Below are 27,040 nucleotides of genomic sequence, written 5' to 3'. Positions count from 1 at the left end.
TACAAAGCTGATGGGTTAAATACAAATAAGTGACATAATTCTTGCAACAGTATGGAGGACTTTAAAATGTTTAAGTCCTGCATGCATTTCATGTTTAATGATAAAGCGAAAGATGCCTTAAATACCCTAAATATGTGCACGGTAACCATTTGTAATATTTGGTTAACCGTGAAAGCTCACGAACGGTTATTCTGTTATTTGTAGGGAGTCAGGTATAAAGAACAGTTATTGCCATGGATGCGTCAAACACAATCTCAAATAGCAGGGAATAAAGTGCACAGTGAGCTATGAGCCTAAATAGCACAATACATAGATCTTCAAATGATAAGATCACATTAAATTCGAACAAAAATAATCTGTCACTGGCAGCCAGCTGGTGTAAAACCTCACTTCCCTAGCCTCAAAAGGCGCAATAGTGACTGTCGCTAGGGGCTGTGGCCTTTAGCCTCCTCGCTAGCATGCCTGTCTCCCGTGCCAGGGATGCTGGTTTGAATCCCGTTCAGAGTGGGTCCAGCTGTACTGGTTATACCTGCAACATATTAGGCCTATTTTTAACCAATGGAAAATGCGTAATTCTACCCGGTAGGTTCACTTTCCTTGAGACAGCGAACACTATGGATTATAGACCTTCTTTGGAATGCTCTGATTTTTCAATTATTCAGCATTTAACTTGTGTAATTATTGTTGCACACAGAGCAAAAGGGGGATAAACATTGGCTCACCATTTATCAAGCGCTGAAACTTTGCCAGGCGATAAACAGGCACATTAAGCCCTCTTTGCAACTTGAACTTCATCAGAATGTCGCTGATAAAGCTTGATGCAGCGCAGCAAATGGTGAAACAGAACACGGGTGTCTCAAGATGCGTTAATAAATATTGAAATTCTTTTTACGTTAACCGTATCTGAAAAAAAAAATGTGACGGTCCTGCACAACGAATTGTGCAACAGAATGCAGGTGTCTTGAGATGCATTTATAAATATTAAAGTTCTTTTAAACTTGACACAGTGTCTAAAAAATGCAAAGGCCCTTCGCGGTACACTAACAAAATTGAGTTGTGGCACAATGATCAAAGACGTCATTCCAGTGCGTGTTTACATGGCCTCGACCCATGTGTGATCAGCTCGTAACTCGCACTATCCACCTTAATTTTCAGCGCCGCCATTATCAACCGTGAATGTGTACCACTTCCGGTATAACCTACTTCCAGCTATACAAAAACACTACATTATTGATTACAGGCTGGCAATATATGTCAACATATTATTATCATTAATTAATTTTCATAAACACATTGGTTTTGATCGCATTTTGCCAGCATTTCATCACACAATGTTGCACGGGCAGAATAAATGAAATCAGGTGCTGACAAACTTTACACAACCAGCAGAGAGGAGAAAGCTGCCAGGGACATGCTGTTTCAACTTTCTTTGCACCAAAACGGCATCTTGTTTCATCTTAATAATAAATAATAAACGCATTTTACTCTCCGTTCTTGTCAGAGAGCATGCGCTCTCTTTTAGAGGGGCAGGGAAGTAAACAAACGGACATGCAGATCTCATTCTGCATGGCTTATAAATGGAGGTTTACATTAAGACGTGAACGACTGCACCGTCTCGATCTCGGTAAAGAAAGAAGCATAGAAGATTTTATTACCATCTCTTCAATACAACAACACAGCAACAAGTGAGTGATTTACTTAGTCTTTTACTATAAATGCTGACATTAGAAATGATCAGATATTGCCACATAATTCTGCTGTATATCCTGTGGTTGTGTTATAGTTTGTAAGCCCAGATCACTAACTCTGGTATTATTATCCTTCTGTTTATTTACACTACGGTCAATGCCAGCAGAACGTATACACATTCGCTGGAAATGCAGTCGCTGCTTACTTCCGAGTTGCAAAATAAAGTGGATAGCCTACTTGGAAAAATTGACCCAAAACCTGCAGCTTTGTTGGGTATCGTCGGACTCAGATCGGGTTGAAGATCTCTACATGTGTAGAATAAACGAATAGTGATTTTAGTTTTTGAATACCATGCACATCCCTATTAATACCGCATGAATTTGGATCGGTTCATAATAAAACATTACATATAACTGGCCGTGGAAGACATTGCTCCAAACTTTAATTCTGTCAATTTGAAAAATCCAACCAAATCTGGCAAGCATCCTGTAGCGCATAAAGGTGAACGTAGTCACGTGATGCATCATAGGGGGCCTCCATGTTGTACTGGCCCATGGGCCTCTCAGTTCTTAATCTGTCCTTGTGCTGAAGAAACAAAGTCATACACATCTGGGATGGCATGAGGGTGAGTAAATAATGAGAGAATTCTCATTTTTTGGTGAACTATCCCTTAAAGTGTCCAAGCGCATAGCCACACGTCTATCTTTCACTGTCTGACTCTGAGGACATGTCAACACTCTGGAATCTCTCTCTGTCTTGATGTTTTCTCTCTGGTGGTGAGATAAGCTCCACTCCTCTGTTGACTCTTAACAGTGTGAGTGTCTCCTCAGCACTGCAGTATATCAAACTGACAGTATATCTCCCACTCTACTGCCTGCATGCTCTAATATAATATATCTAATAAATATATGAACTATATATATATATATACACACACTGGTGGCCAAACGTTTGGAATAATGTACAGATTTTGCTGTTTCAGAAGGAAATTGGTACTTTAATTCACCAAAGTGGCATTCAACTGATCACAAAGTATTGTCAGGACATTACTATTTGAAAAAAGTCATATTTGATCAAATCTAGACAGGCCCCATTTCCAGCAACCATCAGTCCAACACCTTATCCTTGAGTAATCATGCTAAATTGCTAATTTGGTACTAGAAAATCACTTGCCATTATATCAAACACAGTTGAAAGCTATTTGGATCATTAAATGAAGATTAACATTGTTTTTGTGTTTGTTTTTGAGTTGCCACAGTATGCAATAGACTGGCATGTCTTAAGGTCAATATTAGGTCAAAAATGGCACAAAAAAAGAAACAGCTTTCTCTAGAAACTCGTCAGTCAATCATTGTTTTGAGGAATGAAGGCTATACAATGCTTGAAACTGCCAAAAAAACTGAAGATTTCATACAAAGGTGTACACTACAGTCTTCAAAGACAAAGGACAGATGTGGAAGGCCAGATGTACAACTAAACAAGAGGATAAGTACATCAGAGTCTCTAGTCTGAGAAATAGACGCCTCACATGTCCTCAGCTGACAGCTTCATTGAATTCTACCCGCTCAACACCAGTTTCATGTACAACAGTAAAGAGAAGACTCAGGGGTGCAGGCCTTATGGGAAGAATTGCAAAGAAAAAGCCACTTTTGAAACAGAAAAACAAAAAGAAAAGGTTAGAGTGGGCAAAGAAACACAGACATTGGACAACAGATAATTGGAAAAGAGTGTTATGGATCTTAACCCCATTGAGCTTTTGTGGGATCCGCTAGACTGTAAGGTGTGTGAGAAGTGCCCGACAAGACAGCCACATCTATGGCAAGTGCTACAGGAAGCATGGTGTGAAATGTCACCTGAGTATCTGGACAAACTGACAGCTAGAATGCCAAGGATCTGCAAAGCTGTCATTGCTGCACATGGAGGATTTTTTGATGAGAACTCTTTGAAGTAGTTTAAGTTATAACATTTGGTGACTACAAGTACCAATTTCTTTATTTAAGAGCAACATCTGTACATTATTCCAAACTTTTGGCTGTGTATGTGTGTGTGTGTGTGTGTGTGTGTGTATGTATGTGTGATATATATATATATATATATATATATATATATATATATATATACACACATGGAAAGGTGTGATGATCTGCTTGTATAATAACAGTCTTGAGATACACCAATAATAATTGGTCTGACTGATTTTTACAGTACCAATATTCTCACCTTTCCATTTAATCACTATCAGCTATACCGCTAAATGCCTTCTTGTGGATCTCTAAAGAATAGCACCCAACCCTGGCATTAGATTACTCTGTGATTTAAGGTCAGTAGACTTATTTGCAACCGCGTAGGTGTGGTTTGAAAGTTGGTAGGTACATATAGCAAGGATAGTATTCAAAATGTTGGTATTAAGAAAAAGTCAGAAATTCACTCCGGCAAAATAACATTATTACCACATAACAAGTCTAATTTCTTATTTCTCTGCCCCACCATATTAAAAATTAGCCTTATTAAAAAAAAGGAAAAAAAAAAAGAATAAACAAATTAAGAACTGATCACTAGGATTTCATGGTTAGGAGGAAAGATGCAATGTCAAGATTAATTGGTCAAAATAAAAAAAATCCCCAATAATAATACAAGCAAGTACATATCTGAAAAAGTAGTCCTCCTGAACAAAGTAGGCTTAAGGCTTAGCCTACAACTTATGACTTTTTTTTAAAATCACAAATGCCTTATTTTACTGACAAAATATTATTTTCTAATCCTGATGCTCTTCTCCAATGTGCAAAATACAACATTTATTGGGAATTATACCAGCATCTTAAAATCCTGCACCTCTGACACAATCGTTCACATTTTAAGGAGTCTTCCTCAAGAGGGCGCTCACCGGCCAAAAAAGCAGAACCCTCTATTGGGCTACATTCAAAACTCAGGACGTTTAACATTTTTGACAGGTAACATTTTGTACACGAAAAGTATTCTTGTTTAAATAAGTTCGGTGTCATGCGCACGGGCTAAAATGATCAAATGCTACAATGCAGTTAATAATAATATTAACAAAAATAATATCTGGATGTGTTAAATAGCCTTGATGTTAAATAAAACGTTATTAATTATACAGTAATAATTTTAAAGAACATTAGTCATAGATATGAAATGGTTAATGTTCATTGTTTTATTAAATTGGCTTGAAAGGAGTTGCTAAGTTTTTTTTTATAAGCTCCTTACTCCAAATCCAGAGAAATGCTGTCATCTACATCTACTGTGTCAGTGCATTTGTTTTGTGGGCTATTAATTTAATAGCCAAAATATTCAGAAATATGTGAATGGGGAAAAAAAAATAAAAATTGTCTTGGGAACAATGCACATTGTGCAGTGCCCCACATATGTAAGGGGGTGAAGCCAACCCCAATAATAATATTAAAGATATGTCCAGTTTATAATCAGACACTTCATTATAAAAAAAATTGGTATTGGTTTAAAAAAAAAAAAAAAAAAAATCTATGTAGCCAAGTGGAGAAATTTCAAGTAATTTAACTCTAGTCGTAAATTGGACATGGCCCCTTTAAGAACTGGAGTTTTGCGACACCCGCTTTCCTGCACTCTCTAGAGACCTGAAAACATAAGTTGTGCAAGGAGCTCCCAGTTTTGTTCATCAGTTGAGAATTCTTTGGGTGAATATAAAATTCAACACAAAATGTTAAATTGCATTAAATATGTGTTCAGAAGAGTCGTATGTTTAAATTGAGTGTTTATGGGTTTTTTTTTTTTTTTTTGGAAGGATGCATATGGATTGCATGTGTGGAATTCGACCACATTCTGTGCACATATAGGACTGGGTATGTAAATTTAGCATTAATAATATCTTATTTAATGATTCATAGCCCATAGTGTTTTCCAGTTCAGTGAATGTGTAATTTGTTTTATATGAGAAAACATGTGTAATGACAATTCTATTGTTATGCATGTCCTTAAAGCCTGGTTAAAAAAGCTTTGAGTGATTTAAGCATGTGTTAAATGCATAAAATGCAGTGAATGATATAAGCATGTATTAAGGTGATGTATGTTGAAGTATATGGGTAGGCTATATGGGTAATGCCCTGTTTTTCCTTTCATTTGGCTATAAGCCTCTTCCATATTTCATTTTCCGTATTCTATTTTTTAATTTCATTACCTTTATATATAAATCAACAGCTGGGGCCATATATATACCAAATCAGACATGTCATGCTACATGATTAAGCTGCATGCTTCTGCAATCTGCCCCTTTTTGTGATGGGAGTTTAATTGTCTGAATGTGAAGGGCAGAGAGAGCATGAGAAAGTGTAGGAGGGAAATGAACATCAGGAGAAAAAAACTTGGACTGTGCATTCTTGGAATTCGGAGAAATAATTGCTTGGTCGAATAAAGGGATATTTTAATAATAACAATGATTTCCAAATATTTTGAAGCCAGAGTATTCTTGTACGAAAGAGATGTAACGATACACTTGTATATTTCCAGCATGAATTCGGCAAACTGGACAAGCAGAACAGAATAGGGGCTTCTTTTGGCAGAGAGGTTGTTACGACAGTCCCAGTGTTTTTCATCGGATTATTTTTTCCCACCCAGTTCATGTAAACTGTATACTGGACTGCATAACACAATGTAAACAAATGTTTAATACAAATAATTCATTAATCATGGTGCTCTTTCATATGCTTGTATTTCAAGCAAGCAAACTACTACGAACAAATATAAGTAATATGAAACTGATAGAGCCCCTCTGATCAAGTAAACAGCAGAAACTTGTCTGACAGGAACTAGATAAACAATTGGGCTCATGTGGGAGGAGAGGACAGGAGAGTACAGCTCTGGTGTGTTCCAGAGTATTTTGTCTCTGTGCTGGGAATGATCTCCCAAAATGTTCATGTAATAGCTTATCTGTGAATTTATTGCCCTGCAGTTTGTTTTGGACTTTTTCACACTAGTCTCTTTCAAATCCTTTATAATTTAAGGATTTATGTAATGGATAAATTATTAAACTAAGTTATTGTAAAATGATGCACACTTGTGACCGCACAAACAAAATTAATGTAAAGTTGCTATGTTGCTTGGCAACTGTAAACAACCAAGCAGCATAGCATGCATTTTATAAATGCTTCTTGTTGTGCCTAAGAACACCTCTACCAGGTAAAATCTTTGTGGCGCATGGCCACTTGTGGTTTATTGCTTGCTATAGAGGGGCAGTGGTGGCTCAGCAGTTAAGGCTCTGGGTTACTGATCAGAAGGTCAGGGGTTCAAGCCCCAGCACCACCAAGATGCCACTGTTGGGCCCTTGAGCAAGGCCCTTGACCCTATCTGCTCCAGGGGCACCGTATCATGGCTGACCCTGCACTCTGACCCCAGCTTAGCTGGGATATGTGAAAAAAGAATTTCACTGTATATGTGCAAATGTATAATGTGTGATAAATAAATACAATTATTAATAATTATATACTGTATGCATTGTATTCTAATTATCACATGGTTTACAGAATCAAGGTATAGGACTAATACATTTTTCTGATATCATTTTTCTCTCTACAAGTCTATTAATAGCTACACAATGAATAATCAACAATGCGGCAAATTAAGGCATAAGAAACACACGTCTTTAATGAATTAACTGTCAAATATACACGTATTTAATGCATCACATGAATCAAAAAATTATTTGTCACCATAAAACTACCCTGTGACACACATCACATGCCTGTAAACATCAGATCATCAAGCAAGAAAATGCAATTTAAGAAAACACACAATTACAAACACAATTTTTGCAGGCCCTGAAAATTATACAATCCAGCATATGGTTACCAAAACAATTTCTTACAGGAGTTACTTTCTTGTCTTCCTCCTCGCGAAGTCATCCACCACTTCATCGAAACTGAGCTCTTTTAAGAGTTCGGACTCAGTGGCCATAAGCGATAGAGTTGAGATGTTCTTGGCACATTCTCATTCTCAGTTAGTTTTTAACTCTAGACATTTTGGAAAATGAGTGCAGTTCGTAACTGGCAGCGTCAGAAAAAGTCTTAACGCAATGTACACGTTGGGAAAAGTTGATTGTAAATTCAGATTAATCATTGTTTGGAGCATGTTGAGGGGAATGTTTTGTTCATCTTGCATAAATTATCTGAAATGGGTCAGTTCGTCTGCTAGGCTCTTATCCAAATCCAGCGGGTACGAGGCTGAGAGCAAGTCGGCGTTTGCCGTAATGTCAAAGTTTTCGGGCATGAAAAGAACACCAAACAATTTGGTCAGGTGTTTGTAAGCCTCCAAACGATGTTGAAGACAGAATGTGAGTTTGTCAATGATGACATTGAATGTCTCTACTCGAAATTGATCCCTTCCATCATGCAGCACATCTGGTTCTGTGAAAACGTCTGCCAACGTTTTGCGCTTTTCTGCACGCTGGATGACACGCTTGTAACACTAAGAAATGCCAGACACATTCATGGCTGCTCTTTCAAATGCTTCAAAGCCATCTAAATGAGACGAGTTGCCGTAAATATGTCTATGTCGTGCCTCTGTAATTGCTGGCTTGTGGCCTGGAACTTCTCTAGAACCATGTTCCAAAAATGCGCCATGAAGGCCATCTCTAATGTGTCCAGCTTGGTGCACAGCGCAGAAGCTTCGCTGCGAGTTTCTCGTTTCTTGTGCATGTCCTTGTATATTTTACCCAAGGCCTCTCTGACCTGTGCATACTGTTTCCAAAGTGCCTTACAGGACTCTGCTCGTGCACTCCACCGAGTATCCGACAGTGATTTAATGTTATCTTGATGTTAGTATCATGGAAGACCTTTCCCCAGCGGTGTGCGGATGATGCGCAAAAAGAATAAATTGACTGAACTAAATTAAAAAAACTACCAGCTACTTTGCAACTATCAACAGCATTGGTGCCAGCCAAATTTAATGAATGCGCTGCACATGGCACAAAATGGATTAAGGGATTTCTCCGTTTAAGGTGTGCCTGGACCCTTTTATACTTTCCCGACATGTTTCTTGCATTGTCGTATAACTGCCCCCTACAATTGGATAGGTCAAGCCCAAGATTATCAACCATAGCCATATATTCAAGCATAAATAAACATTTGTTTTCATTGTTGATGGGTTTTCTGTACCAAACTGGATTGCGCAACTTTCAAACCCAACACCCCCCCCCCCCCCCCCGGGCTCCTGGTAGTCAAGGGCCCCTGGGCACTGGCCCCATTGGCCCGGTCGGAAATCCATCCCTGCTTCAGACAGAAACTGAATGCAATGACATGGTGTTTTCACACAGCAAAGAGGATTCTGTGCAGACATTCAGACACCTTATTTTAAATGACCAGTCACAACTATGATTCATCATTGTTGCTGAGAGAGAGGACAACCAAAACAAGATGACAAACTAAGGTTGAATAAGAATGAGCATAAATTAACTCCAGTGGACTTCACGATACAAAACAGCCACGCATTAATGCAAAGCAGTGGCTTTCTCCTTTCATCACTGCCTGGGTGGTAATCACATTTTCTCATTTGCATAAGACTTGAGGATTTTAAAGGGCCATGGGAGACACTCTTAAGGAATCTTGACTGTAATCAAAACAGATATGCTAGGAGCCAAAATACTACTAAACTCATTGTCAAGATGGGAACTACACAAATCTCTGGTTTGATATACCCTGCTTTTGTTTAAAGGGATAGTTCACCCCAAAATGAAAATTCTCATCATTTAATCACCCTTATGCCATCCCAGATGTATATGTCTGTCTTTCTTCTGCAGAACAAAAACAAAGAGTTTTAGAAGAATAAATCGGCTCTGTAGGTCCATACAATCAAGTGAATGGTGATCAGACCTTTATAGCTCCAAAAATCACATTAAGGCCACATAAAAGTAATCCATACAACACCAGTGGTTAAATCCATATCTTCAGAAGTGATATGATAGGTGTGGATGAGAAACAAATCATTATTTAAGTCCTTTTTTAATGTCACTTTTAAATGTAAAAGGGGAGATTTATAGTCAAAAATGACTTAAATGTTTATCTGTTTCTTACCCACACCTATTGTATCGCTTCAGAAGATATAGATTAACCACTTATAGATGATTTTATTTTTATGATTTTTGGAGCTTCAAAGGTCTGGTCACCATTTATTTTATAGACTTTTATATAGTTCTACAGAGCTTCTCAAAATCTTTGTGTTCTGCAGAAAAGAGAAAGTCATACACATCTGGGATGTCATGAGGGTGAGTAAATGGTGAGAGAATATTAATTTCTGGGTGAACTATCCCTTTAATTAAACTAGATTTTTGTGGGGCCTGGGTAGCTCAGTGGTAAAATACGCTGGCTACCACCCCTGGAGTTCGCTAGTTTGAATCCCAGGGCATGCTGAGTGACTCCAGCCAGGCTTCCTAAGCAACCAAATTGGCCTGGTTGCTAGGGAGGGTAGAGGGTAGAGAGAGGTGCTGTGAAGCCTCCACACGCACTATGTCTCCGTGGCAACGCGCTCAACAAGCCACGTGATAAGATGCGCGGGTTGGCGGTCTCAGACGTGGAGGCAACTGGGATTCGTCCTCCGCCACCCGGATTGAGGCGAATCACTACGCGACCACGAGGACCTAAAAGCACACTGGGAATTAGGCATTCCAAATTAGGGAGAAAAGGGGCAACAACAAAAAAAGAAACTAGATTTGTTTTTAGTTATTTTTTCAGAATATGAGTGCAAAACTATGAGCCGATGCAAAAATCACCGTCACGATAGGGTTGCTAAGGTGCTCTGAGTGGTTGTTAGCATATTGCTAAGTGATTTTTAAGGTGTTCTGGGTGGTTGTTAGGGCATTGCAATGTGGTTGCTAAGGTGTTCTGGTTGGTTGCTAGGGAATTGCTAGATTTTTGCTAAGGTGTTCTAGGTGGTTGCGATGGTCTCACTAGATGGTTTCTAAGTGGTTGCTATGCAGTCACTAGGGTGTTTTTGGGTGGTTTATAGGATTAAGTGATTCATCTTTGAGGCATTTTGCATCAACCTTTAACTACAGTATAGTAGGAAAACCTTCAATTATGCAAATTATATAATGACACAATTTCATACTGGTCCACATTTACTTGCATTCAGTAATTACTCTCAGACAGTGAGACCTTCAAAATAAAAGTCCTAATAAGCATTATTAGCAATATTATCTCAGTAAACAAAAACTTTCATCTCAGTAAACTTTTATCAATGGTGCCTTTCAAACCTGATGAAAAAAATTGACAGCTTTTGAGAAGAGATGGGTGGATTTATCTGCACTTGAAACTATAAAACAACAAAGCAAAATTTAGCACCTTATTTGCACTGAATACTGTACATTTCCTCATTCATAGATACAGAAGACAATGTTTACCTGTCTACATTTTACTTGCCAAAAGCTGATTGTTGGTGCATTTAAACTGAGGCGTGTATTCTAACCGCTCCACTGAAATATTTTGCCAAAATGCATTATGTAGCCAATACAAACCACAAAATTATGTCATTCTTGGAATATCCATCTAAACGAACATTTAGTTTCAGTTAAGAGGACAAACCTGTGTGAATTATTTCAACTTAAATGTTAGTCAATGCAGCCCCAAGCCAGTTCCCACAAAGACAAATTCCCACAATTGACTCTGAAACTTTTCCAAGCAACATGCCAATGCTTGTTTACATAGGGGAAAACAACCACAGCAGGTGCACTGTCTACTGGTACAGATTCATAAAATCATTATCCTCATTCATTTAAAAATACATTAGCTTTGTATGCTATAACCTCACCCAAACATGGCATATATCAAGAAAAGTGACATCTGGGGCCTGGGTAGCTCAGCAAGTAAAGACACTGACTACCACACCTGCAAGTTTGAATCCAGGGCGTGCTGAGTGACTCCAGTCAGGCTTCCCGAGCAACCAATTGGCCCAGTTGCAAGGGTGGGTAGAGTCAAGTTGGGTTAACCTCCTTGTGGTCGCTATAATGTGGCTCTTGGTCTCGGTGGGGCACTTGGTGAGTTATGCGTGGATGCCGCGGAGAATAGCATGAGCCTCCACATGCGTTATGTCTTCACGGTAACGTGCTCAACAAAGCCACATGATAAGATGTGCAGATTGACGGTCTCGGATGCGGAGGCAACTGAGATTCATCCTCCTCCACCCGGATTGAGGCGAGTCACTACGCCATGCACATAAATAAACATCTTCCTGCAGCCATATAGTGATACACTCCACACACTGAAGCTAAAAAAAACTCTGTATGGATCATAAATCTGCCACAACACACTTCAAGACCCTGCTTACTGATTATCAAGCACGTCTGTCAGCCATCCCCACACTGTTGTGCTACTGCGAGGGCACATCATTTGTTATGAGCACAACTGATTTGCATAGTGCGAGATCTTACAGTGACATGCAGATTTGAAATCGAAATGCTAAATTACTGGCTCGTCCATGCCAGATCCTCTGTAATGCTCGACAGACCCTCACTGTTCCTCTGTGGACGATGCATGTCAGCGTATCACAGCAACTACAGTTTTAGTTTGGTGAGTGTTTCTCCCCACAGTACACCAATTTCCCTTTTAATGCAGAGTTTTAATGTGATGACTTCAACTTATTTGTTTAAACTTTAAAATTCTTCTTTTATCCCTCTGATGATGTCCATCGTTACAGGCCATTTTTATGCAATCAGGGTTTGATGTTACCTCCAAACCACCATGGGTCATTATCTTTTAAACTTACACAATTCTATATGACTGTCCTCTTTATACAATATGTCATTGTGTTCTTAATTTTAGCCTCAGTCACCATTCACTTTCATTGTATGGAGAAAAACAATGCAGTAAAAGTGAATGGTGACTGGATGAACAAAATGAGGGTGAATAAATGATGACAATATATATATTTATATTTGTGCAAACTATCCCTTTAAATAACAATATTTACCAATCTGGTCTTATAGAATCATACCTACATTTTTGCAAATTGAAAATAATGTTGCTCATTCTAAGTATCGCTGCAGTTTCTACACACTCTCACGGTGAAATCGTCAGGATTCGTACACCTTTTCTAAATTTGGCTAATTCCTATGATATTGTGCGATTGCACTTGTTTGAATTCCTATGATTTCACTACAGCCAATGACGTCGCTGGACATTTCCATCTAATATCCGACAATTACTTGCTTCTGTCACACACAACAGCTTCCTATCATGTTTACACACTCTACTGATTGGTTAAGTTTAGATAAGTGGTTAGGGCATAATATTAATAAGTATGTCCTTAACGCCTTGTGTGTGGAACTTGCGCTTACTTCGCATTAGACATCTGGGAATTTGCACGTGATGAAGTCGTACGAGTTAATGCGAACAACATCGTGCGAGACCATACGAAATTGCCAACTCGTAAATCATGTACGACTTTTCATGAGATCTGGTTGGCAGTTTCCTGGTGAAATGAACACTAGAGGCGCTACAATAACAATGAATTTTATTTCCTATCACACAAATCAGGAGTAAAATGGCAAATTATCAGTCCATAAACACTTACATTTCATCCTGTTCCTCACACAATGCTATCTTAGGACATTAAAACCCATTTACTTTAGTGTATGACTTTAAATGTTTGCATTAAACAACAAACTACATTTACAAGCTTGTTCAGGCATGATCAAGTTGTATGGTTTTTAGCAACTTTTAGCGCGTTGCACTTCCAACGTACAAGTCCCGAAGAGATGTCACATGAGCCGAAAGTGTCATAGAAGCACCACAAAATGACATGGTTGCTTAGTTTAGCAATTGTGTGTTTCACGTCACATTTGCTTTTTATGACACTATCAGTTAGGTTTAGGGTTAAGGTTTAGGGTAGGGAGGTAGGTTTTGTTGATTTAAAACTCAACAGAGCATTAACCTTAATCTCATCTGTTTGAGAGAAAATGTAATTTACTTTTGGTTTCACACAGTGGACATTTCACCTCAGAAGTGGCACGATACACGCAACCATGTAATATGATTTTGCAAAAATGTCGCCACAGTCATGTCATTTTCACCAGATCAGGCTGATGTTTACATATTCTCTCAAATCGCAGCTACTAATAGTACTTGTATCCATGGCAACACCTGTAGAAGTACGCAGCATGCAGCATGTTTTATATAGGAAAGTCTGCCACTGAGCATTTCTGGCACTACAGTACACACTACCATTTTCTCAGAATTCTTTCAAAAAGGGAATGTTTACAGGATGTTATCTGTCTCTGTACCTGTCCCTCATCTCTTCGTGTGGGCTCAGAATAATGCTGGCAGGGGATGGAGTTAATCCGAAGGCGGAGTGCCAGAGGGGAGAGTCTATATATTCATGTGGACCCTGGGAGGCTGGTGCTTCAAGGCACAGTTGGACTCTGTTGGAACACTAGAGAGCACCTCTGTACACGTCACCAGACTAACGGTGAGTCTCCTTTTCTTAATTTTGTCTACTTCCTTTCAAAATCCTCTCTGTTCTCTTTTTTCATCTTTTGTTATTTTATTTGCACAGTTTCAATAATAGAAAAAAAACTTAATAGAACCAAGGCTAAGTGTTTTAACAAAGGCAAACCTGCATCCACCTTTAACTACAGTATAGTAGAAAAACTTTCAATTATACAAATTATATAATGACACAACTTCATACTGGTCCACATTTACTTGCATACAGTAATTACTCTCAGACAGTGAGACCTTCAAAATAAAAGTCCTGATAAGCATTATTAGCAATGTTATCTCAGTAAACAAAAACTTTCATCTCAGTAAACTTTAATCAATGTTGCCTTTCAAACCTGATGAAAAAATTGACAGCTTTTGAGAAGAGATGGGTGGATTGATCTGCACTTGAAACTATAAAACAACAAAGCACAATTTAGCACCTTATTTGCACTGAATGCTGTACATTTCCTCATTCATAGATACAGAAGACAATGTTTACCTGTCTACCTTTTACTTGCCAAAAGTTGATTGTTGATTCATTTAAAATTAGGCGTGTATTCTAACCGCTCCCCTGAAATATTTTGCCAAAATGCAATATGTAGCCAATACAAACCACAAAATTATGTCATTCTTGGAATATCCATCTAAATGAACATTTAGTTTCAGTTAAGAGGACAAACCTGTGTGAATAATTTCAACTTAAATGTTAGTCAACGCAGCCCCAAGCCAATTCCCACAAAGACAAATTCCCACAATTGACTCTGAAACTTTTCCAAGCAACTTGCCAATACTTGTTTACATAGGGGAAAACAACCACAGCAGGTGCACTGTCTACTGGTACAGATTCATAAAATGAACATTTAAAAATATATTAGCTTTGTATGCTATAACTTCACCCAAACATGGCATATATCTCAAGAAAAGTGACATCTGGGGCCTGGGTAGCTCAACAAGTAATGACGCTGACTACCACACCTGGAGTCGCAAGTTTGAATCCAGGGCGTGCTGAGTGACTCAAGTCAGGCTTCCTAAGCAACCAATTGGCCCAGTTGCTAGGGTGGGTAGAGTCACATTGGGTTAACCTCCTTGTGGTCGCTATAATGTGGTTCTCGCTCTCGGTGGGGCGCTTGGTGTGTTGTGCGTGGATGCCGCGGAGAATAGCGTGAGCCTCCACACGCGTTATGTCTTCACGGTAACGTGCTCAACAAAGCCACATGATAAGATCTCAGACGTGGAGGCAACTGAGATTCGTCCTCCATCACCCGGATTGAGGCGAGTCACTACGCCACCACGAGGACTTAGAGCGCATTGGGAATTGGGCATTCCAAATTGGGGAGAAAATAAAGAAAAGAAAAAAAAAAGAAAAGTGACATCTTGTGGCTATGAGCATACATGCCAGGGACACAGATGGTTTCAGTGGTTCCAGTGTCAGTACTTGTCTGAAAAAAACCACAAAAGCCATCTGTAAGCACACAGTCCTTCCTCTGGTCTTCTATCTATCTGTGGCAGTGTTCACAGTCTAAACATTTATGTTGATGTGTTTTATCACTGTGTTCTTGATGGAGCATCACATGACCACCAAAGTGACCCTGGATTGTGATAAAAATGAGCAACAATAAATGTTCTTCAGACAGAAACTGAATGCAATGACATAGTGTTTTCACACAGCAAAGAGGATTCTGTGCAGACATTCAGACACCTTATTTTAAATTACCAGTCACAACTATGATTCATCTTTGTTGCTGAGAGAGAGGACAACTAAAACAAGATGACAAACTAAGGTTGAATAAGAATGAGCATAAATTAACTCCAGTGAACTTCACGATACAAAACAGCCGCGCATTAATGAAGATCTGCAAAGCGGTAACCTTCTCCATTCATCACTGCCTGGGTGGTAATCACATTTTCTCATTTGCATAAGACTTGAGGATTTTAAAGGGCCAAGGGAGACACTCTTAAGGAATCTTGACTGTAATCAAAACAGATATGCTAGGAGCCAAAATACTACTAAACTCATTGTCAAGATGGGAACTACACAAATCTCTGGTTTGGTACACCCTGCTTTTGTTTAAAGGGATAGTTCACCCCAAAATGAAAATTCTCATCATTTAATTACCCTTATGCCATCCCAGATGTATATGTCTTTCTTTCTTCAGCAGAACACAAAGACTTTTAGAAGAATATATCAGCTCTGTAGGTCCATATAATCAAGTGAATGGTGATCAGACCTTTATAGCTCCAAAAATCACATAAAGGAAAAATAGAAGTAGTCCATACAACTCCAGTGCTTAAATCCATATCTTCAGAAGCTAGGTGTGGGTGAGAAACAGATGAAAATGGAAGTCCTTTTTTTCCCACTTTAAATCTGCACTTTTACTTTTACGTCTGAAAGTCACATGTGGTGCCTGTTTAGTTTCACTTTCATATCTGAAAGTGAAAGACAAAGTGGAGATTTAGGGTAAAAAATGACTTATATATTGTTCTGTTTCTCACCCACACCTATCCTGTTGCTTCAGAAGACATGGATTTATACACTGGAGTCATAAGAATAACTTTTATGTTTCCTTTATGTGATTTTTTGGAGCTACAAAGGTTTGATCACCATTCACTTGCATTGTATGGACCTACAGAGCTGAGATATTTTTCTAGAAATCTTTGTGTTCTGTAGAAGAAAGAAAGTTATACACATCTGGGGCTGCATGAGGGTGAGTAAATGATAAAGAGATTTCATTTTTGGGTGAACTATCCCTTTAACTTTTGCAAATATGATAAACATTGGGGCTAGTTGTCACACTTTTACATCCATCCATGGCATGTTGCCACGCTATTTATGGGGTAAGTTGTCACAATGGGAACTTGTCTTCAGTAGCAAAATGTAAACCCATTATAAATCACAAAACAATTTATAATACAGTAAAAACAAGAAAGAAAAAAGGGGAAAAACAAATCTGTATTTATTAATACAAGGTAATAAACTTCAATTATTACTCTATATTGCTTATGTAAAAATGTATGTATGTCAGTGTGACCATGTAGACCATGAAGAATGGATTTGAGATTTATTTTTAAAGAGATGCATAAAAAGAAGCACAGCTATCTTATACAGAGAAAATATACTTATTCTCACAGTAATAAAGTGGCCTCATTTGTAATATTACAGTATCTATTGTTACTGTCATTTCCTCTACAGCTTGTTCAGACCAGAGGAAACCGAGATATTCAGGTCTGTCATTACAGCAGGATTCATTCTCTGCCTTCGGCATATTGACATGTTTTTCCACAGTTCACTGAAACCTCTCTGTGTCTGTCCTGTGATCTGGAAGCAGCTGTGTTCTGACACAGAGAAGGAAAGGATCAACAAAATAAGAGTTTGTCCCAAAGGACTTAGCCTGCTATTTAAAATAATAATAATAATAATAATACATTTAAATGGATAGTTCACCCAAAATGAAAATTCTCTCATCATTTACTCACCGCCATGCCATCCCAGAAGTGTATGACTTTCTTTCTTCTGCAGAACACAAACAAAGAGTTTTAGAAGAATACCACAGCTCTGTAGGTCCATACAATTCAAGTAAATGGTAACCAGACCTTTGAAACTCCAAAAATCACATAAAGGCCACATAAAAGTAATCCATACAACACCAGTGGTTAAATCCATATCTTCAGAAGCGATATGATAGGTGTGGGTGAGAAACAAATAATTTAAGTCCTTTTTTAATGTAAATCTATACTTTCACTTTTAAATATAAAAGTGGAGCTTTATAGTCATATATTATAGAGACATATAATCTGTTTCTTACCCACACCTATCATATCGCTTCAGAAGATATAGATTAACCACTTATGGATGATTTGATTTTTATGATTTTTGGAGCTTCAAAGGTCTGGTCACCATTTACTTTATAGACCTTTATATAGTTCTACAGAGCTGAGATATTCTTCTCAAAATCTTTGTTTGTGTTCTGCAGAAGAGAGAAAGTCATACACGTCTCGAATGGCTTGAGGGTGAGTAAATGGTGAGAGAATGTTCATTTCCGGGTGAACTATCCCTTTGATTAAACTAGATTTTATATATTTTTTTCAGAATATGAGTGGTACTTGCCCATGCAAAACTCACGCCACGATAGGGTTACTAAGGTGCTCTGAGTGGTTGTTAGCATATTGCTAATTGATTTCTAAGGTGTTCTGGGTGGTTGCTAGGGCATCACTGGGTGGATGCTAGGGCATTGCTATGTGGTTACTAAGGTGTTCTGGTTGGTTGCTAGGGAATTGCTAGATGGTTGCTAAGGTGTTCTGGGTGGTTGCGATGGTCTCACTAGATGGTTTCTGAGTGGTTGCTATGCAGTCGCTAGAGTGTTTTTGGGTGGTTTATAGGATTAAGTGATTCATATTTGAGGCATTTTGCATCAACCTTTAACTACAGTATAGTAGGAAAACCTTCAATTTCATACTGGTCCACATTTACTTGCATTCAGTAATTACTCTCAGACAGTGAGACCTTCAAAATAAAAGTCTTAATAAGCATTATTAGCAATATTATCTCAGTAAACAAAAACTTTCATCTCAGTAAACTTTAATCAATGTTGCCTTTCAAACCTGATGAAAGAAATTGACAGCTTTTGAGAAGAGATGGGTGGATTATCTGCGCTTAAAACTACAAAACAATAAAGCACAATTTAGCACCTTATTTGCACTGAATGCTGTACATTTCCTCATTCATAGATACAGAAGACAATGTTTACCTGTCTGCCTTTTAATTGCCAAAAGCTGATTGTTGATGCATTTAAACTGAGGCGTGTATTCTAACCGCTCCATTGAAATATTTGGCCAAAATGCATTATGTAGCCAGTACAAACCACAAAATTATGTCATTCTCGGAATATCCATCTAAATGAACATTTAGTTTCAGTTAAGAGGACAAACCTGTCTGAATAATTTCAAATTAAATGTTAGTCAACGCAGCCCCAAGCCAATTCCCACAAAGACAAATTCCCACAATTGACTCTGAAACTTTTCCAAGCAACATGCCAATGCTTGTTTACATAGGGGAAAACAACCACAGCAGGTGCACTGTCTACTGGTACAGATTCATAAAATGAACATTTAAAAATACATTAGCTTTGTATGCTATAACTTCACCCAAACATGGCATATATCTCAAGAAAAGTGACATCTGGGCCTGGGTAGCTCAGCAAGTATAGACGCTGACTACCACACCTGGAGTCTCAAGTTTGAATCCAGGGCGTGCTGAGTGACTCAAGTCAGGCTTCCTATGCAACCAACTGGCCCAGTTGCTAGGGTGGGTAGAGTCACGTTGGGTTAACCTCCTTACCTAACTCTCGGTGGGTCGCGTGGTGAGTTGTGGATGCCGCGGAGAATAGCGTGAGCCTCCACACGCATTATGTCTTCACGGTAACGTGCTCAACAAAGCCACGTGATAAAATGCGCAGATTGACGGTCTCAGATGTGGAGGTAACTGAGATTCGTCCTCCTCCACACGGATTGAGGCGAGTCATTACGCCACCACGAGGACTTAGAGCGCATTGGGAATTGGGCATTCCAAACTGAGGAAAAAAAAAAAGAAAAGTGACATGTTGTGGCTATAAGCATACATAAGCACATAAATAAACCTGCAGCCATATAGTGATACACTCCACACACTGAAGCTAAAAACAAAACTCTGTATGGATCATAAATCTGCCACAACACACTTCAAGACCCTGCTTACTGATTATCAAGCACGTCTGTCAGCCATCCCCACACTGTTGTGCTACTGCGAGGGCACATCATTTGTTATGAGCACAACTGATTTGCATAGTGCGAGATCTTACAGTGACATGCAGATTTGAAATCGAAATGCTAAATTACTGGCTCGACAGACCCTCACTGTTCCTCTGTGGACGATGCATGCCAGCGTATCACAGCAACTGCTTTAACACAAAAGCTCTGGGTTTGTCCGCCTGCCATGCTGGGGACACAGAAAACAGTAGAGTCTTTCTCTGCGATGTAAAGCACTGTGACAGAAATGACCTAGACGGATCGTCTCCCCTCCCCCCCTCAGGGCAGTTTTCACAGTTTTAGCTTGGTGAGTGTTTCTCCCCACAGTACACTAATTTCCCTTTTAATGCAGAGTTTTAATGTGATGACTTCAACTTATTTGTTTAAACTTTAAAATTCTTCTTTTATCCCTCTGATGATGTCCATCATTACAGGCCATTTTTATGCAATCAGGGTTTGATGTTACCTCCAAACCACCATGGGTCATTATCTTTTAAACTTACACAATTCTATATGACTGTCCTCTTTATACAATATGTCATTGTGTTCTTAATTTTAGCCTCAGTCACCATTCACTTTCATTGTATGGAGAAAAACAATGCAGTAAAAGTGAATGGTGACTGGATGAACAAAATGAGGGTGAATAAATGATGACAATATATATATTTATATTTGTGCAAACTATCCCTTTAAATAACAATATTTACCAATCTGGTCTTATAGAATCATACCTACATTTTTGCAAATTGAAAATAATGTTGCTCATTCTAAGTATCGCTGCAGTTTCTACACACTCTCACGGTGAAATCGTCAGGATTCGTACGCCTTTTCTAAATTTGGCTAATTCCTATGATATTGTGTGACTGCACTTGTTTGAATTCCTATGACTTTCACTACAGCCAATGACGTCGCTGGACATTTCCATCTAATATCCGACAATTACTTGCTTCTGTCACACACAACAGCTTCCTATCATGTTTACACACTCTACTGATTGGTTAAGTTTAGATAAGTGGTTAGGGCATAATATTAATAAGTATGTCCTTAACGCCTTGTGCGTGGAACTTGCGCTTACTTCGCATTAGACATCTGGGAATTTGCATGTGATGAAGTCGTACGAGTTTATGCGAACAACATCGTGCGAGACCATATGAAATAAATCAAATCGTAAATCATGTACGACTTTTCATGAGATCGGGTTGGCAGTTTCCTGGTGAAATGACACTAGAGGCGCTACAACAACAATGAATTTTATTTCCTATCACACAAATCAGGAGTAAAATGGCAAATTATCAGTCATAAACTAGCCATAAGCCATAAACACTTACATTTCGCCCTGTTCCTCACACAATGCTATCTTAGGACATTAAAACCCATTTACTTTAGTGTATGACTTTAAATGTTTGCATTAAACAACAAACTACATTTACAAGCTTGTTCAGGCATGATCAAGTTGTATGGTAGCGCAACTTTTAGCGCGTTGCACTTCCAACGTACAAGTCCCGAAGAGATGTCACGTGAGCCGAAAGTGTCATAGAAGCACCACAAAATGACATGGTTGCTTAGTTTAGCAATTGTGTGTTTCATGTCACATTTGCTTTTTATGACACTATCAGTTAGGTTTAGGGTTAAGGTTTAGGGTAGGGAGGTAGGTTTTGTTGATTTAAAACTCAACAGAGCATTAACCTTAGTCTCATCTGTTTGGGAGAAAATGTAATTTACTTTTGGTTTCACACAGTGGACATTTCACCTCAGAAGTGGCGCGATACGTGCAACCATGTAATATGATTTTGCAAAAATGTCGCCACAGTCATGTCATTTTCACCAGATCAGGCTGATGTTTACATATTCTCTCAAATCGCAGCTACTAATAGTACTTGTACCCATGGCAACACCTGTAGAAGTACGCAGCATGCAGCATGTTTTATATAGGAAAGTCTGCCACTGAGCATTTCTGGCACTACAGTACACACTACCATTTTCTCAGAATTCTTTCAAAAAGGGAATGTTTACAGGATGTTATCTGTCTCTGTGCCTGTCCCTCATCTCTTCGTGTGGGCTCAGAGGAATGCTAGCAGGGGATGGAGTTAATCCGAAGGAGGAGTGCCGGAGGGGAGAGTCTATATATTCATGTGGACCCTGGGAGGCTGGTGCTTCAAGGCACAGTTGGACTCTGTTGGAACACTAGAGAGCACCTCTGTACACGTCACCAGACTAACGGTGAGTCTCCTTTTCTCCATTTTGTCGGTTTCCTTTAAAAATCCTCTCTGTTCTCTTTTTTCATCTTTTATTATTTTATTTGCACAGTTTCAAATAAAAAAAAATAATAATAAAAAACTTCATAGAACCAAGGCTAAGTGATTCAACAAAGGCAAAACATTTCTTCTATACTTTTTGTTCATTTTTGTGTTTTTTTTCAAAAACAGAGGGAGAGGACTCTTTGTGGCAGGATGTTGTGCTTAAGTCAATATTGACTGCCACAAAGCTGTAGGCAGCATTTGAATATACTGGATTAGAAATAAGGGATGTGGATTTGACAGTTGGTTTCTTTTCCTCTTTTTCAGAACCAGTTGGCTGGTTCCTTTCCTTTTACTCAGAGTAGAACGAATCACTAGACTGAATTTTCTTTAAAAAATAAAATAAAAATCTGTTATACCATTACATACTTTTTTCCTCCTATGAAGTAATTTTGTTCTCAAATTGGATACATCCTGGAGTTTTAATTTCAAAGCCATCATAATTTTTCTTACAAAGGAGGACTTGCAACAATCAGGACCATTGTATTGTTCAGTAAGTATTATTTTGCTCCTAATTCCATTGAGATCAGATTGTTCTCATTAAAGATGGATTGAGTCATTAATTCCACTACATGCTTATCTGTATTAAAGCCACTGAATTCCCCTAATTGTTCACATAATCTACAAAACCATTATATGAAATCATGACATAAAAGAGCAATGGCATGTCTTTGATCTTTAAAGTAATCTTTGATAAAGTTTACCCTTGTTTATGTAATGGGGCTTATTTTATATATAAAAATCTGAGTCATTTTGATGTAGACTGTAGATTGAGAATATGGTTTTACCGCAGAACAAGTGTATTGGTTACAAATTTTCTCAGATCTGGGTGTGCCTTTTTTCTGTATACTGAGTCTTGGGAAATTAGATATGACTGTGAGATCATCTCCCTTGTGTAATCACAGTGCCCAGAAAGGTCGTAAAATGTTGAAAAGCTACAGAAGTCAAATATACTTTCTCAGCAAACCCTCCTGAAAACATCTGCTCCACAGTTGGGGTTTTAATGATAAATTATTCCCCAAACAATAGGAGGGAACAACTCTCCTGTTTACAGTAACAGCCCGCTCATTACAATTTAAAGTGTACCTCGAACTGATGTAAACCTTTAGTGAGTGACTTTTAATTCTTACCTAATAGACACCTGATCTCAGTGGTCTGCATTCATTAACGCATTATTTGCCTAGACTTAGCAGGCGGGGTGTTTTGCGGCTCAGGACATGCCCGAACAAGACCAGAATTGTTTCATTTTTTTTAACAAAAAAATGTGAAAAACACATGTATAAATGTACAAGCACTCTTCACTGATATCTTTACCTCTGTGGTCTGGCTGTCCAATTGAATCTCAGGTTACTGTAAAGGTCCCGTTTTGTGCAAACAAATATAACCCTAAGAAATGGCTGCATTGATTTCAGTATTGATTTTTAAGTTGTGGCTTCCACTTCATGATATGTGTGCCTTTGATTTCTTGCAGACAAAGGTAAGAATAGGACGGCTTCGCTCCTTTGAGCCACAATGAATCGGGTGGAAGAATGGGTTCTGGAAAACAAAGGCAAGATCGAGAAAGGAGTGGAAATCATGGGGCAAGGTTGTGAGGTTTTAGCAGCCACGGTGGGACAGTTCCACCCCATTTTGGAGGCCGTGTTTGTAGCCTCCGCTGAACTCCTTAGCAACCCAGATGGTAAAGAGGCCAAGTACCTTGCAGAGCAGTTTGAAAGGATCAACCAGAAACTTGAAGGCATCCGAGATGAGATCGACAAAATTGCTTTGGAGATGCAGCGGACGTCCATGAACAAGCAGAACTTTGACCGTGAGGCACAAATGATCAGTCAGTATGAGAAGTTCCAAGACTTTGTCAATGCTAAGCCCAAGTTCAAGGAGAAAAAGAAGGAGAAGTTTCTAAGCCACTATGAGAACACCAATGGAGATCTGAACATTGACGCCTTGTACAATGCCGTAACTGGAGAGAATACCTCTGGAGATGCCATGTTAGACACAGTAGTGACCACAGAGCAACGAAGCAGAAGAGCGGTGGAGGAGTTCTGTGCCAGGCTCAAGAAGCTGTTTGTTGTTGGAATTATAGCTGTCATGGGTCACACTGCCCTAAAAGAGGGGGCGGTAGGCGAGGCCATGGTCAAGAAATGGCAGGATCGCATGGAGGAGGTAGAAAAACGGATGAAAGCTGCAGTGGATGACTGCATTGAGAATTTTCCCCAGCAGGCTAAGACGGATGTGGAACGTCAGCTTGTAGAGCGACAAGGCAGCGTTGACCCTGAGTTTACCAAATTTCTACTGGATATCCTTGCCAAGAAATATGACTGGGTTTCCTGGTCCGTTCGGGTCTTCAACCACAGTGGCATATTCTTCTGGAATTGGCTCGCCGGCAAAAAGTACCACGGACGAGGGGGAGGTGGCAACTTTTTTGACCTTTTGACCTCGAACAACATCAGAATTGTGGTTTCTTTCAGTGCCGATCCAAAACCGATCAACAAAAGTCAGCTGCTAGATCAAATTGAGTCACAGAAGCTAAAGGGAAACATGGTGTCTGTGGCTCAGACTCTGTGCAACACTCTTCCCAACACCGTAGTGCATGCCGTTAGTCGCTATAAGAAAGTAGAAGAGAAAAACAACTTCCAACCGGAATGCTACTACTTTGGGATGCACAGAAGGGCATACCTCTGCATTCATTCTGAATAGACATGCAAAGACTGAAAACATCAAAATGGCAATCATTCTTCTTTATGTTTCTGCTTTTAACAATTAGATTGTATTAGCTCAGCATTAGATAAGTAAAAAATATGGGAATTCCCTCGGAGCAACTACAATAAAAAAGTTTATTACCGCTGGCTCACTGTATTTTCGCATGTCTATGGATAAAAATAACATATAACGAAAATTACAGTATATTTCTGTAACTGTGTCTGTGACAACATGAATGTGCACATAAAAAAAAAAACATCTGAAAGAACTGTCATTTGCAAGTTTTGTTATCAAATGGTTTAGAAATCATATAGAAATTCATTTAAGAGAGGTTGGGTGGACAAAATTTCAATGATCTACACAGATTTGTAGAATTTATTGTTAGTCAATGTGTTTCCATTCAAAAAACATTTCAGTTAAAATTGTCTTAAAGACGGCAAAAGTCTGTACTGAAAAAAAGTTATTCTTAAAAATATATATTCAAGTAATCTATACAGTTATATAGTCTATGTAACTCAGGAATCCTGTCCATTTTATTCTTAAGATTCATGGTATGTAATCACAAATAAACCATTCTGTTGAATTTAAGGTGGTTACAATGTATCACTCGACAGCATTCTCATTCATCCATTTATAAGAATATAGGCTTTTTAAAGGAATGTTCTGGGTTCAATACGAGTCAAAGGAATATTTCGAGTTCAGTACAAATTAAGCTCAGTCAACAGCATTTGTGACATAATGTTGATTACCACAAAAAAATAATTTTGACTCTTTAATATAATTTTCTTTACAAAAAAAGCAAAATTCTGGGTTGCAGTGAGGCACTTACAATAGAAGTAAAATACGCACTGTTTTAAAAGTATAGCCACAAGACGTAAACAATATGTGTGTAAACATGATTTTAGTCTGATAAAATTGCTTACTAACCATTTCTGTGTAAAGTTATATCCAATTTAATAACTTTGTTGCCATGACGACATAAGCCCTGTAATCCCGGTAAACAACGATTTAAAAACTTTACAGCTCAAATAATACACAAGTTTTAACAGAAGAATTAATGTAAGTGTTTTTATCAAATTATAAGTTTCACATTTCTGCCTTTTAATCCCTCCGAAAATTGACCCCATTCACTTCCACTGTTAGTGCATCACTGTAACCTCGTTTATAAGTATTTTTTTTTATTATTTATTTATTTTTAGAAAAGGAGGGACGATTCGAAATCATTTTTGTGGTAATCAATATTATGCCACAAATGCTGTCGACTGAGCTTGAATGTTCCAGGTTCAATTCAAGTTAAGCCCAAGCGAAGGCATTTGTGGCATAATGTTGATTAGTACAAAAATGTATTTCGACTCGTCCCTCCTTTTCTTAAAAAAATAAGCAAAAATCGAGGTTACAGTGAAGCACTTACAATGGAAGTGAATGGGGGCCGATTTTTTAACATTAAAAAACTCACTGTTTCATAAGTATAGCCACAAGACATAAATGATACACATCTAAGTGTAATAAAATCACTTACAAACGTTTTCTGTGTAAAGTTATAGCCAATTTTACAACTTCGGTACCATGACGATGTAATGTCAACAAACCCAAAACCATCTGTAAAAATGACAATTTAAACAACTTTACAGCTCAAATAATACACAAGTTTTAACAGAAGAATTAATGCAAGTGCTTTTATAAAATTATAAGCTTCACATTCTAAAAATAGCCACATTCGCTTTCATTGTCCCCATTCACTTCCATTGTAAGTGCCTCACTGTAACCACGATTTTTGCTGTTTTTAAAGAAAAGGAGGGACGAGTCCAAATTATTTTTTGTGGTAATCAACATTATGCCACAAATGCTGTCGACTGAGCTTAACTTGTATTAGACCAGGAATATTCCTTTAACTGACTTCCTTTGCTAAATGTACTATGGTAACCATAGTGTCTGCCAAATTACCATAGTTGCTACATAATTGTTACTGTCAGTATTTGATTCTGATGTTTTTGTCTGTTTTAAGGAGGCCCCAAATTATTATGATTTTACAGTGGTAACAATAAGAGTAATACATATGGTATTTAGACGGAAACTATGGTAACTATAGTACATTTTCCTAGACAATACTTACAATTG

General features: G+C 38.4%; 1 protein-coding gene and 1 long non-coding RNA gene across 12 annotated transcripts in view; one reads left to right on the top strand and one right to left on the bottom strand.

Annotated features, from left to right (window-relative positions):
- LOC127453252 (uncharacterized) overlaps positions 1–21,937 on the bottom strand; it is a 51,121-nt gene extending 29,184 nt beyond the window's left edge. Inside the window, exons 1-3 of one of the 2 annotated variants that reach the window (XR_007899381.1) lie at positions 19,483–21,937; positions 14,647–15,586; positions 6,196–11,071 (exon numbers count right to left, since the gene is read on the bottom strand). This is a non-coding gene — a long non-coding RNA (uncharacterized LOC127453252). Of the gene's footprint in view, positions 1–6,195; positions 11,072–14,646; positions 15,587–19,482 lie in introns of those variants that run through there. The other variant, XR_007899380.1, reaches the window with a different exon arrangement.
- Positions 1,506–25,510, top strand: LOC127453166 (uncharacterized). Of its 10 annotated transcripts, none has more exons than XM_051719375.1 (5): positions 1,506–1,685; positions 13,978–14,133; positions 21,993–22,148; positions 22,683–22,718; positions 23,697–25,510. In XM_051719375.1, the coding sequence occupies exon 5, from the start codon at positions 23,738–23,740 to the stop codon at positions 24,917–24,919; it is 1,182 nt and encodes a 393-aa protein (XP_051575335.1). In that variant the 5' UTR covers positions 1,506–1,685; positions 13,978–14,133; positions 21,993–22,148; positions 22,683–22,718; positions 23,697–23,737; the 3' UTR covers positions 24,920–25,510. The 10 variants fall into 10 exon arrangements, with proteins under 10 accessions (XP_051575335.1, XP_051575328.1, XP_051575337.1 ...); XM_051719368.1 differs by having other exon boundaries at positions 22,493–22,718; XM_051719370.1 differs by lacking the exon at positions 22,683–22,718 and adding an exon at positions 5,468–5,525 and having other exon boundaries at positions 1,508–1,685.
- The last annotated feature ends 1,530 nt before the right edge of the window (positions 25,511–27,040 follow it).

This window comes from Myxocyprinus asiaticus, chromosome 15 (genome assembly GCF_019703515.2).
Source record: "Myxocyprinus asiaticus isolate MX2 ecotype Aquarium Trade chromosome 15, UBuf_Myxa_2, whole genome shotgun sequence".
Classification (NCBI taxonomy): domain Eukaryota; kingdom Metazoa; phylum Chordata; class Actinopteri; order Cypriniformes; family Catostomidae; genus Myxocyprinus; species Myxocyprinus asiaticus.
The sequence above is the reverse complement of the archived record's forward strand: the minus strand, read 5'-3'. Positions and strand labels throughout refer to the sequence as shown.

Excerpts from the sequence above, each read along its gene's own strand:
- LOC127453166 (XM_051719377.1), top strand. The coding sequence starts at position 23,738 with ATGAATCGGGTGGAAGAATGGGTTCTGGAAAACAAAGGCAAGATCGAG.